Genomic DNA, 13087 nt, shown 5'->3' with positions numbered 1-13087 from the left:
GTCAAGCCATGGCAATTCCAAGTGAAATATGGAATCTGGGAGGGAATTATTGACAGCTACTGAAACGAATGACAGTGACGGGGAGATTCATCATGGACGGATCGGGATGACACCACCAGAATCTCCCATGGATCCGAGCATCATGTAAAGAGAGATGCTGAGATGTCATCCTTGCTTTGATGTCACGTGATAGGAAGCTTGGCCTCCCCTTCCTCTGGTGGGATATGTCTGGGGCAGGCATGGCCCTGGTTACTCAAAGGGTACTATTGTGGGTTGAATTTTCTCTCCCAAAAGATATGATCAAGTCCTAACTCCCAGTACCTCTGGATGTGATCTTATTTGGAAACAGGATCTTTGCAGATGTAATCAAGTTAAGATGAGAATGGGCCCTAATCTGGTGACTGGTATCCTTATAAAATGAGGGAAATTTGGACACTGACACAGAAAAAGAGAGAATGCCATGTGAAGACAGAGGCAGAGATTGGAGGGACGCATCTACAAGCCAAGAAGGAAGCTCAGGGATGGCCAGCCACCACCAGGAGCTGGGCGAGGCCTGGAGCAGGTCCTCCCTCATGGCCTCAGAAGGAACCCACCCTGCCCACACCTTGATCTCAGACTTCTAGCCTCCAGACTGTGAGAGAATCCATTTCTGTTGTTTTGAGCCCCCAGGTTTGTGGTGCTTTGTTATGGTCACTGCAGGAATCTAATACAGGGCCCCAGAGGGACCCACATGCTGCCAGCGGTAGCCAGCTTGTTAACACACCCCTGGCACCACAGCTGGGTGGGATTAACATTTGAATTGGTAGACTGAGTAAAGCAGATTGCCATCCCCAATGTGGGTGGGCCTCACCCAATCAGTTGAAGGCCTGAAAAGAACAAAACCACCAGTCCTCCTCCAGGTAAGGGACGATCCTCCAACAGATGTCTTCAAGCTGGAACGTCAGCTTCCCGCACGTCTCCAGCCTGCAGGTCCACCTGCAGATTCGACTTGCCAGCTTCTGTAATCACGTGAGCCGATTCCTTGTAATAAATGTGTGTATACATATGCTACTGGTTCTGTTTCTCTGGAGAACCCTGACTGATACAGCATCCACTTGGCCTCTCAAGGCTCCCGGGGGAGCTGGGCCCCGCTGCTCACTGCACACCTTTGGTCACTTTCTCCTTTTCCTCACTTGTCCTCCCTGGGATCACTCCCCAAGTGAACTACGTTCACCCAAGGTGGCGCAGGATCTGCTCCGGGACCCAAACCAGGATACGCGTCTTGTTGACATTACATGTCATGATTACTATATCTGTAAATGTCTTCCTGTCCTGAGTAACTTCTCAGCTATATATGTTCAGAAAATATTTTTTCCTGACTTGCACCTTTAATTTTTAGCATTCGACCATATATATGCCAACTAAATAGTACACTGCTTGATAAAATGAGCTCCTTCGGTAATACTTACATTAGATACAGTGAGCTTCATAGAACTGTTTCTTGCTGCATTTTTCAATCTAGATGATGGTCCAGGTCAATAAAAGCGACTCTACAGGGTGTGATGGCCAGGTAATCAGCCATCTGTCCGTCTGGCTTCAGGCTGGGGTAGATTTTAACATTTTTGTAACACCGTCCTCCAATTGAGCTAGCACAGTTCAGCTGAGCTTTGGGTAGTTCCTGGTTTGGGGCTATTTGTGGGTGAACCCCTAACAGTGGCCTGCGTGTGGCCATCAGGCAATAACAGCCGGCCAAGCTGGGCATGAGGCTGAAGTTCTCTCGTGAGAAATGAGGGAACCGAAGGACACACGCCTGACTTGAGAGCCCTTCCACGATCTTTAGGTGCACCAAAGGGCCTCCAGAGGCAAGGCCAGAATCCTCCGCCGACAACAACCTTAATTGGTGCCAGCCCACTAGAACAATGAGTTCTCCTCCCCAGCACGTGTCCTCTGTAATAGGAGCTTGGAAAAATGTTAAGTTTAAACAAATGCTCACCTTGGATACTCAGCTCAATTAAACCCTTAAAAAATCTAGCTTTTTTTTTTTTTTTTTTTAATAATTTTATTTTAAGCTACTTTCTTTTGGGGGGGGGTTTATTTATTTATTTATTTATGGCTGTGTTGGGTCTTCGTTTCTGCGTGAGGGCTTTCTCTAGTTGCGGCAAGTGGGGGCCACTCTTCATCGCGGTGCACGGGCCTCTCATTAACGTGGCCTCTCTTGTTGCAGAGCACAGGCTCCAGACGCGCAGGCTCAGTAGTTGTGGCTCACGGGCCTAGCTGCCCCGCGGCATGTGGGATCCTCCCAGACCAGGGCTCGAACCCGTGTCCCCTGCATTGGCAGGCAGATTCTCAACCACTGCGCCACCAGGGAAGCCCCACATCTAGCTTTTTTTAAGATTTTTTTTTTTTTGATGTGGACCATTCTTAAAGTCTTTCATTGAAGTTGTTACAATATGGCTTCTGTTTTATGTTTTGGTCTTTTGGCCGCGGCGCATGTGGGATCTTAGCTCCCCGACCAGGGATCGAACCCGCACCCCCTGCTCTGGAAGGTGAAGTCTTAACCACTGGACCACCAGGGAAGTCCCCAAAAGCCTAGCTGTGAACAATGTTACTTTCTAGAATACCTTCCAAATAAGCTTCTTTGAAATTAATGTACATCCAAGGTAAAAGAATGCCACTAGTCGCTGTAAAGCATTAAAACATTCAGGGACTTCCAAGACCAGTTATAGTAGGTGGCCTCTGGGTCCCCCTTCTGACAATGACTGGCTGCCAGGTTCACTGGCCACCTAAGGCCACTCCCTAGAGCTGCCTTTCTGCAGGATCATTTCCTTGAGTCAAGTTGAATCTTACTCTTGTTTACCAGATTATAAGCACCAGACTTAATTTAATGGAATCTGGAATTGTAATGACTGTATTCTAAATCACGTGACCAATTCAGCAGTAATGAGAGTAAACAAGAATCTCAGTGAACAGCTACTCTTGGGTTAATACCCTTCTGTTGATAAAGTGTCCTTGGGCACAAAACTTGACGGAGCTCTGAATCGTCCTGTTTCCCAGAAAGTGTATAGGGAAGCGGTCTGGACAATGGGTGAGGCGGGTTGGTCCTGGAGTTGCAGAGCCCAGGCTTGAGTCCATCTTCACCACTTGTGGGATGTGCAACCAGTAAAATGGGGACGATGAGAGAAACTTCCTAAGGCTGTCGTCGTGATTATGCCGCACAAAGCAGGGAGCAAGTGCTGGGCAGACACTGGGAGCTCAGGATGTGGGAGCTGTGACCACTGAATACATGGCCCTTATAATCCAGAATTCATACTGCTCTTCAAATCACTTTGTGTTCTCATGTGGAAAGAAAACTTGACCGCTTAACTCGAAGCTGGAAATAAATGCAATTCAGGATTGCAAAAGCAGGCAGAGGAAGGGGAGAGTTAAGCTTCTGTTTTTTTAAATCTTCACGTTTTCTAGCTTTTGTCACTAATGAGATTAATATACGTGCCTGGCACATAGTAAGCTCTCTGTGGGTGACTGCAAATGCTGTTTTAAATGGCCAGGGCAGTCACAGCAAACAAACAGGAAAAGCACTCAGGTACAGGGTAGAGTAAATGGACACACATGTACACCTTCACGGTCCTTCTTTAAGGAGAGTCTCTCTCCCTTCCTTAGCATATACATGTGTCAGGGTCATCCCTGCTTTGAAGAAGCTTCTTCTTTGCCTGGCGGTGGGATGTCTGAGCTCTTTAGGTCTGGCCCTCGTGTGGGTTCACAGCCGGGTCTCCAACTGAGCATCTCTTGCCCACCGTGTGATCTGGCCAAGTGGCCTGTTAGGACTGGGCTGTTCTCACAGCCCTTCCTTCCCCATCATCACCCAGTTCAGGCTCTGCTGTTTTCTTGACCTTCCTCTGACAGTGTCTGAAACATCAGCATCAATTTAAAGTGGAGCCGCTCCAAGGTTTCTGGTCCCGGAGACTGGGCCCGCGGCACCCCGGTCGGGGGGGTCACACGCACTGCGGACCGGCTTCCCGGCAGGGGGCACACGTGACACAGGCCACGCAGCGCTCCGGGGCGTCCACGTCCCCACGGATCGCAGCAGCATCAGGAAAATCAATTCCTCCCCGAATTAGACCCATCTGGTTACAGACTTAATTATCACCGTGTTCTGTAATTATTGGCTTGCAAGGTAGCGGAGAGAAGCAAGCGTCTCGTTTGCAGCTCCCCTCACCCCCTACCTCTTGAAATAAAACCGGCAAAAATAAAAAGAGCATTCTGGGAAGCACTTAATAATTTAAACACTCATGAATTAGGAATACAAGGAAAGGATTCCAAGTCTTCCAAGGAGGGAAGAAGGAAGCAGAAGGGACAGGACAACGAGAAGAGCCTGGCCGGGCGCTCGCGTCCCAGGGGGCTGCGCTTGGGCCCAGCCAGGCGCCATCGGTTAAGGGCGCGCGCGGCCCGCGGGTTGGGAGGCCCGGCGAGCCCTCCCGGCCGGCGGGCTGTCGCCTGCTGGAGGTCATCGGGCCCTTGGGGCGGGGGCCCGGCACCCGGCGGCGCAGGTGGGGACGCGCGCGCACAGCCGGCCGGGGCGCGGAGGGCGCACGGCGGCGGGCCCGAGCGCGGGGGCGCGTGTGCGGCCGCCGGGTGCCGGGGCGGCCGGGGGTCGGGGTCCGGGAGGCCCGGGGCCGCTCCAGCGCGGCGCCTTTCTTCTCCTCTCGGTGATGTCATCGGCGGCAGCGGCTGGGAGCCGGGAGGCGGCGGCGGGGGCGGCGCCGGGCGGCCGCCGCAGGTTCATGTGCATCTAATGAAAAGGCACTTGACAGTCGGCCAGGACGCACGCGAGGGAGCGCGAGCCGGCCGGACCGCGGCGCCGCCCGAGCCAATCGCCGTCGCCGGCCTCTCCATGGGCGAGCAGGAGGAGGGGGCGGTGGGCGCAGCCGGCCGGGCCGCGGCCGCTCCGAGGTGAACGGCGCCGAGACGGGCTCGCGGCGCGGGGAGGCCGGGCGCGCCGCCGCTATGAATTCCGCCGAGCAGACCGTTACGTGGCTCATTACCTTGGGGGTGCTGGAGTCGCCCAAGAAAACCATCTCGGACCCGGAGGGCTTCCTGCAGGCGTCTCTGAAGGATGGGGTGGTCCTCTGCAGGCTGCTGGAGCGCCTGCTGCCCGGGACCATCGAGAAAGTGAGTGCCCCCCGGCCCGCGCCCCCGCGGCGGCCAGGCCCGGGGCGGTGGGAGGCCCGGCGGCGGGCGCCGCGGGCGGCGGGAGGCCCCGCGCCCCACCTTGCCCCCGCCGCGGCCCGGGATGCGCGGAGGCGCTCGGGCGCGGGGTCGCTGGCGCCGGCACCTGGTGGCCGCGCGGGCCGGGAGAGCGCGGGGCGCGGAGGAGCCCACGCGCCTCCTTTGTGCGCGGACCCGGGAACGCGGCCCGCGCGGGGGGCGCGCTGTTGGCGCGAGGACCCGCTGGCGGGATCCCGCTCGGGGCGCCATTGTGTGCGGGGCCGGCTGGGGAGGGGTCCGGGCCGCCTTCAAGGGGAACGGCCCCGGGGAGGCCGGGAGGGACGGGGAGCTCCGCTCTGCCCCGCCCGAAGGAGGAGTCGCCGCTCTCCGTGACCTGAGCAGAAAACCGCCGTGCAAAGCGTCCTCCCAGGCTTTGTTTGAACAGCTTTTGTTGGTGGTGTCGTACGAGAGTTTCGCCCTCTGTTTAATTGACCAATTGCTATGCATTTTTAAAGGATGCATGTATCAGTAGCTGAGGGCTGGGTTGTGAAATGATTTACTGCTCTCCCCATGAAAGAATGCTCACGTCTCCAAGCCCAAAGGATGGCAGACACAGGGTTGGAAAGCCGTGGCATACTTCAAGGCTGGCTTAAAGTCCTAGATTTCAGTTTCAGGTTCATACCTGATTTTGAACAGAATCCCTAGTCCTACAGACCCTGCTTCTCCTCTTCGTGACTTGTGGTTTCCTCGGGGCTGGAGGGTGAACCTTGACCGCAACTCTGTGAGTGATTAAAGTTTGCTTTTCTCTGGCTCAGCTGACAAAGCAGGGGCGAGCGGAGAGAGCGCTTTTTAAAACGGTGGATCCCTGTATCTCAAAGACACTACAATCTTATCCCAGTTTTTTTTTTGCCAGTACATAATCTTAGGATCAACAATTACTTAAATGGTGTTAAATGTAGAAATTAAAGTGCACCATAATTAGGAAAAACTATTTAATTTTTTAAATGGAGTGTATTGGCCTGAAACGCACAGTATCAATTTGCTAATAATAAAATGTTAATTAGGTGACTTTAAAAAAGTAAACTGTTTAAACTTTTAAGTTGCTCATGTTCTGGCACTACATTTAAAAGGTCAGAAAAGATTTTATTTAATATGAATTGTGTACGCCTACTAGTTTTAGGAACATATTTATGAAAACAGGACCTGCATCTTAGAGTGAATAGCTGCCTGTCTGTCCAGGAAATAAAAATGTTGCTTCTAAATGAACCTGATGTCACAATAAAATTATGATTTAAGACAGGAATAAGGAGCAGGCTCTGTCTTTCCAGGCACTCAGAATACTTCGCTGTCATCTGGATATCAGGACCTCTGGTAATAAAAGACAGATGTTGAAAGGCATTGAAAATGCATGCTAAGTTTACCAAAATAGGCTTATGTAAGAGACTTCCATTTCTAAAAGCGAAGCTTTAAGAAACTTCAGAGGCTGTTTGATAAAAACATGTCATTATCAATGCATATGTTATTTGGCATATTAACTGCATTCGTATTGACTGGCAGACTTCAATAATCACTTTCTTTTAAATGTAGAAAGATTTTCTTAGAAAACTGTAGCGTTCCTTTCATCTCGGAAACAACAAAGAGAGGAATGAATAACATGTTTAATTTGCAGAAGCCAAACTGAAACAACCCAACATGTTCTAAAACTGTGGTCATTTGAAACTTCTTATAGTGTAGCTACCCTTTGATTCCCCCTGGGCCCCAACGGGTTTGTTTAGAGGGACACGGTCACAGTGAAAGTTCAACGTCAAAGTAGCAAATTATAGACAGAGCTACCGATTCTCTGTGGTATGAAGGTAGGTTTGGGCAGTAAAATGTTAGCCGTTCCCCACCTCTAGAAACCCTGGGTTTTAGAAATTTCACGAGCATTTTCCATTTCCCAAGAAGAGTTATTTATGTGAACGTTCTGATGTTTGCGTGCACACCGAATAACGTCTGCCAGAAAGCACACACGCTGAACGGCTTTCACCCGAATGTGGGAACGTTAGTCTGAGGACGCTTTTCCTTAAAAAGGAACATTTGGAAACTTCACCGAGTATTCATATGGAATTGAAAGGCTCTTAACTTGACCCCAGTTTCCTACATGAACACACGGAAGACTGATTAACGACGAGATGTAAGCAGCCTGCAGCTTAACTTTTGCAAATTCACAAAATGTAACACGAACCATTCGGCCAGGGAAAGCCTAGTGCAGAATGGAGAAAAGTGTTGAGGTGGCTTGGGTTTCCCATGTGCCTTTTATTAAGAAGACATGTCGTAGTATGTTTCGTGCATTCTGTTGGTTTGTTCTGTTTTAGGGCCAGCGAAGAGGGCGAAGAACGAAGGGGAAGTTCATTTCAGTTCAGATTGCTCTCCTCATTTTAAAAAGCGTCCTGTTGAGGTTCCCCCAACGCAGCCTGCTTTTCTTTAGGTGGAAGGTCAGCCAGGGACAAGAGGGGCTTATGAAAAGAGACACATTTAGTTATTGCCAACGCTGTGTTCTGATATGTTCTCTGCCGTAAGGGAGAGAAAAATGGGCGTTACAAGGTCTCCTCAATCTTCGTGTATGAGGCTCTGCTGCTTTGATTTTGTCTAGTAATGGCCAGGATGTTTTGCTGACCTGCCCACACTGTTTGCTTCCGTCATTCCTCCTGTGATGAGAAACACACGGCTGGAGACTCCAGGGAGGCTTGTGAGCCCTGAGCTCGTGAGTTAACACTTTAAACATCCCTGGCCTACTTAGTCAAAGGGGGTGAAATTGAGAGGCAGTCATGTTCCATCCTCTGAAACTTCCATAAGATTAGGAAGACACATTCAAATAATGGAAGTCGTGAAAGGCTGCTTTATTTATTTAGTCAGTCAGTCAGTCAGTTATTGGCCACACCATGTGGCTTGCGGGATCTTAGTTCCCTGACCAGGGATTGAACCCGGGCCCATGGCAGTGAAAGAGCCGAGTCCTAACCACTGGACTGCCAGGGAATTCCCAAGGCTGCTTTAATTTTACTTGTAACTGCAGCAGATGAAGTTTCTTGGTTCACCACGAAACACTCCAGGAACCTGGTTCTCTCTCTCTTTGCCCAGGATAACAGAGCACACCATAACCCATAAAATGCTGCCCAGGAGGCACTCCATCTGTCAGTATTTGTGGAATGCACAAATCAGGTGCTGCCCTCTGGCCCTGCTAGATGCCCTGGGTGTGCGTGTGTGTTCAGACTGGTTTAAGCTGTTGGCTGTGTATTAGCTTCCTAGGGCTGCTGTAACAAAGTACCACAGACTGGGCAGCTTCATTCTCTCACACCCTGGGGGCCGAAGTCCCGGATGGCGGTGTGGGCAGGGCCGCCCCCTCTGCAGGGGTGGGAAGGGTCTGTCCCGGCCTCCCCGAGGCCTCTCGAGGTTCCTGGCTTGGGGCAGCTCAAGTCCAGTCTTCCCACGGTGTCTCCTGGGGTCTCTTCTGTGTCCAAACTTCCATTTTATAAGGACACCAGTCATTGGATTAGGGCCTCCCTCTCCCAGTATGACCTCAACTGATTACATCGGCAACGACCTTGTTTCCAAATAAGGTCATGTTCAGCAGCCCTGGGGCTTAGGGCTTGAACATATGAATTTCAGGGGTCACAATCCAACCCATAACAGGTCGGATGATACGTTGGAACCAAACCAATTTACTAAGTGTTTACCTGTCTGCAGGGTGCAAGGCGCTGTTGGAGATAAAAAGACTGAATAACAAGTTCTTAAGCGTTTTAGTCCAGGAGAAAACATAACTATAAAAACAAGAGCAGTAGAAATAGAGACAGATGTAGAGGACAAACGTATGGACACCAAGGGGGGAAAGTGGTCGGAGGGGGGCGGTGGTGGTGGGATGAACTGGGAGATTGGGATCGACGTGTATCCACTAATATGTGTCAAATAGATAACTAAGAAGAACCTGCTGTATAAAAAATAAATAAAATTCAAAAAAAACAAAAACAAAAAAAACCCCAAGAGCAGTGTGGGGCAGAAGGAAACCAAAAGTCAGGATGTCAGGACGTCAGGATGTCAGGACGCCAGGCAGAGGGGAACAGGAGCCGAGGGACGACGGCGCTGGAGGGGACCTGTGTCTGAGCTGCCCAGCCTCCGCTGATTTTTCTGACACGGGGATTAGAATATGGTTTGTATTTCCCCAAACTGTGATCTGGCAGTCCTCGCTGCTCTTCCGCAGGCTTGCAGAAAATCAGTGAATTCTGAGGCAGCACGGGAAGGAGAAACTGCTTTTTCCTAATTGATTCCTGACTTGCGTCCTGCTCCGTCCTAGGATTCTGGGGCTGGGCGGGGTGGGGTGGAAGAGAAGTCCCAGTGGCCGTCGGACAGCAGTTCTGAGCGCCCGCTGAGAGCGGTTTGCCTTTTCTAGGCCCTTCTGCCCTGAGAAGGACGTGGTCAGCAATGGCAGTGTGGTGTGTGAGGCCTCACTCAGGACCAGCCGGTGTGGAAGGCGGCGCCCGGCCCTGTAGCTGCCGTAAATACCTGCTCAGCAGCGCGGGGGAAGCCCGCAGGGGGAAAAGTTATAGAACGCGTGACCTCCTGTGTTTTTAAGGATGCTTCTTTAAAGTTTGCAAACTGAATTATTGGCTGTATTAAGTTGCTTCTAATGAAACTGCTTAAAGTTTCAGAATAGCTCATTTTGTCATGATAAACATCTGCCTTTGAAGCATGTGACTTTCAAGTACCATCCTGACCCTGCACCAGGGTGATGATTCTTGTTTGGGTTTTAGGCCCCATGTAACTGCATTTGCGGGCTCATTCAGAATAATCCCACCTAAAATCAATTTAAATCGGGACTACCTCCAGAGATCTCCCGAGAGCCACGCTGAAAGTGCTATGGTGTGGACGATGGCACACACCCCCCCCCCCGCACGCACGCACACACGCACACGTACACACACACGCACACACCCCCCCCACACGCACACATACACCCCCCCCACACGCACGCGCACACACACCCCCGCACGCACACCCCCCCCCGCACGCGCGCACCCCCCCGCACACACACACCCCCGTATGCACGCGCACACACACACCCCCGCACGCACACACACACACGCACGCACACATACACACCCCCGCACGCACGCGCCCAGGGTGACTTGGGCTTGCAGGGCGCTGGGGGAAGGGCTGCAGGATGGCCTTTCATCAGGGGCAGCTGCCTCTGGGAGCTCTCGGGTGGGAGGACTCAGCGTCTGTGCTCTCCCAGGACTGCATTCTATTAATAGAAGTGACACCCGTCGTGGCCTTCTTCCCTCATTTCTTTGAGCACTGCCCGTCTTTAGATACGTCCCTTTTAAAGAAACAACTGTGGGCGCCCTGAGTTGCAGGCACCGTGCTAAACCTCTGTCCCGCTGTCCTCCCGTGTCTCCCTGTTTCACAGGTGAGGACACTGAGGCCCAGCAGTTGGCCGAGCCGGGTCCCCAGCTGCCTCAAGGTGGCAGGTTCCACCCCAGGAACCTGTGCCTGCTGCCCTGGTTGGGGACCTTCCGGGCTGCCTTAGTGAGCACCTGCTGGGCACCCACCTGCGCTAAGTCAGGGCTGGTTCCTGCTTCAGGGATTACTCTGCATTTACTGGGAATCTATTAAACCAAGATCTGAAACAATACTGTGTGTGTGTGTGTGTGTGTGTGTGTGTGTATAATAAACTTTTTTGGTAGGACTGTCTCTAGACTTCTGGACTGGAATCACATGGGAGCCGGAGTCGCCCACGAGTCTGTCATTGTTGGTAGAAGGTGGCAAAGGCACACCCTCCCTCTGGGCACTCACCTCCGCCACGGGCAGCACGGGGGGCCGGGAGGCTTAGCCGTCCCTAAGACCCACTGGCTGCCCCCCGGGGCCCACTGTAAAATGGGGTGGTCCCAGTATGTGCTCCAGAGTCATCCATTTGCTGTGTGACCTTGGGCAACCTGCCTAACTTCTCTCACTTGCTTCCTCCTAAAAACAAGATTAACGATTCCTGTCTGGAGGGAATGGCCTATTGGGGCAGTAGGGGCGTTATGAGGGTAAACAAGTAGACGCGAAGGGTTTTGTGCAGTGCTGGGCACAGAGCAGGTCCTCGCAGATGGAAGTTATTATTATTTCATGGATCAACACTGAAAACTTCTCCTGCTATGTCCAGGAAAACTCTAAGCCGGGATCTGAACCATAAGGCCACTCAAATCCGGGAATATTTCCTTATTCTCACAACTGGGCAGATTCTTGCAACCTTAGCGGGCTGGTGGCCCCTCCCTTCCCACCCTCACAGACTACCATCGTCTGGGGTGGTGGGAACACGGAATGTGGCTTCCTGAGCCCTGTGCTGAGCGCATGCAGCTGCTGGCTCGCGGGGCCAGAGGGCCAAGCTGCGGGCTCAGGTTTCGTGTAGATAGAGTTTCACCCATGGCAAGGGCCAGGAGTCACAGATGGGCAGTGAGGGCCCACCAGCCCGCCCTGTGTCTGCAGAGGGAGGGCGTTCGGGCCATCCCTGGGCCCTGTGTATCCTGGGCTCGACTTCTGACTTTTCCCCTCCTTCTTCAGTTCTACCAAGTTAGGTTAGGAGAATTTGTTTCCTGATGTTTTTAATATTTCTAACTTTAGCTCTGAATTTTTAAAGTTTTATGAACCAGTCTGGTAGTTCTCAGCCTTGCTTCTGTGGGATAGTGCTGTGTCTGCTGTAGTGTAAAGGCAGGGAGATAGGGTGGGGATGTTTACACATTTCCAACACAGTTTTTCAAAATAGTTAAATCTAACTGATGTATTTATCACCTACTGTGTGCATGCTAGTGTACGCATCATATACACGGAAACACATGCACACACATTCATGTGTTCTGTACTGCCTTTTCAGGCAAGTCATAAGAGAAACCGTCGGGTCTGAAGTGTAAAGCATTTGTGAATTCTCAGTGGAAGGAACACTCAAGATGTCACGCAGCCCAAACTCATCACTGTACAGATGGGTTCACTGAGGGCAGCACCGTATGGCTGTGTAAGTTGTGCACTGCACAGTCTAGGGAGAGTCATTCACACTGTAGTCTAAGTGCATGGTGTCTCCAGGACAGTGCTGGGGGAAGGTTCTGGGGCAGTGGTGCATAAAGGTGGGCCTCTATGGAGGTGAGCCTCCTAGGGTACACAGCAGATTAGAGGAGGGTTGTGGTAGGTTACGGAGGTGGCCCCAATTCTCCATCCTCCCTGCAGCCATGCCCTTGTAGCGTGACACTGCAGCTCTTCCTATTGAGAGGTGAAGCCTGTTTCCTCACTTCTTGCATCTGAGCTGACCTTGACTTGTTCTGGCCAATGGGACGTGGCAGAAGTGACAGGTGTGGGACTTCCCTGGTGGCACAGTGCATAAGACTCCGTGCTCCCAAGGCAGGGGGCCCAGATTCGAGCCCTGGTCAGGGAACTAGATCCCACATGCATGCTGCAACTAAGGAGCTCTGGAGCCGCAACTAAGGAGTCCGCCTACCACAACTAAGACCTGGCACAACCAAAAAAAAAAAAAAAAAATTAATTAAAAAAAAAAAGAAGTGACAAGTGCTACTTCCTAGCCCAGGCCTGAAGAGGCATTGTGTGTTTCCACGCTCTCTCAGACCCTGCTTTCACCCTGAGGACCAGCCCGGGCCCCGGATGCTGAGGGATGCAAGACCACAGGGCAGAGAGCTCAACTGTCCCTGCCGAGGCCTCCTGGACCCACCTGCAGCCCACCAACCCCAATTGTGGGAGAGCCTAGCCAAGGTCGGCAGAGCTGCTACCCGGATCAGAGTTCACTGCTGCGTGAGCGAGCTCAGGCGAGCCCGGCGCTGCCCGGTGGACCTGCAGCCCCACGGACAAAAACACAAGCTCACTTCAGCTGCCACTGAGGTTTCGTGAC

The 13087-nt window shown here is 52.1% G+C and overlaps 1 protein-coding gene across 4 annotated transcripts in view; it reads left to right on the top strand.

The window, feature by feature from the left end:
- Positions 1 to 4840: 4840 nt before the first annotated feature.
- Positions 4841 to 13087, top strand: part of ARHGEF7 (Rho guanine nucleotide exchange factor 7) — a 125309-nt gene continuing 117062 nt past the window's right edge. For 2 of the 4 annotated variants that reach the window (XM_061171052.1, XM_061171054.1), the window contains exon 1: positions 4842 to 5145. In XM_061171052.1, the coding sequence (XP_061027035.1) occupies positions 4981 to 5145 (165 nt within the window). In that variant the 5' untranslated portion in view covers positions 4842 to 4980. Of the gene's footprint in view, positions 5146 to 13087 lie in introns of all 4 variants that reach the window. The other 2 variants (XM_061171056.1, XM_061171051.1) reach the window with 2 other exon arrangements.

Source organism: Eubalaena glacialis, chromosome 16, assembly GCF_028564815.1.
Source record: "Eubalaena glacialis isolate mEubGla1 chromosome 16, mEubGla1.1.hap2.+ XY, whole genome shotgun sequence".
Lineage (NCBI taxonomy): Eukaryota > Metazoa > Chordata > Mammalia > Artiodactyla > Balaenidae > Eubalaena > Eubalaena glacialis.
Note: the sequence above shows the minus strand (reverse complement) of the source record. Positions and strands in the feature narration are given on the sequence as shown.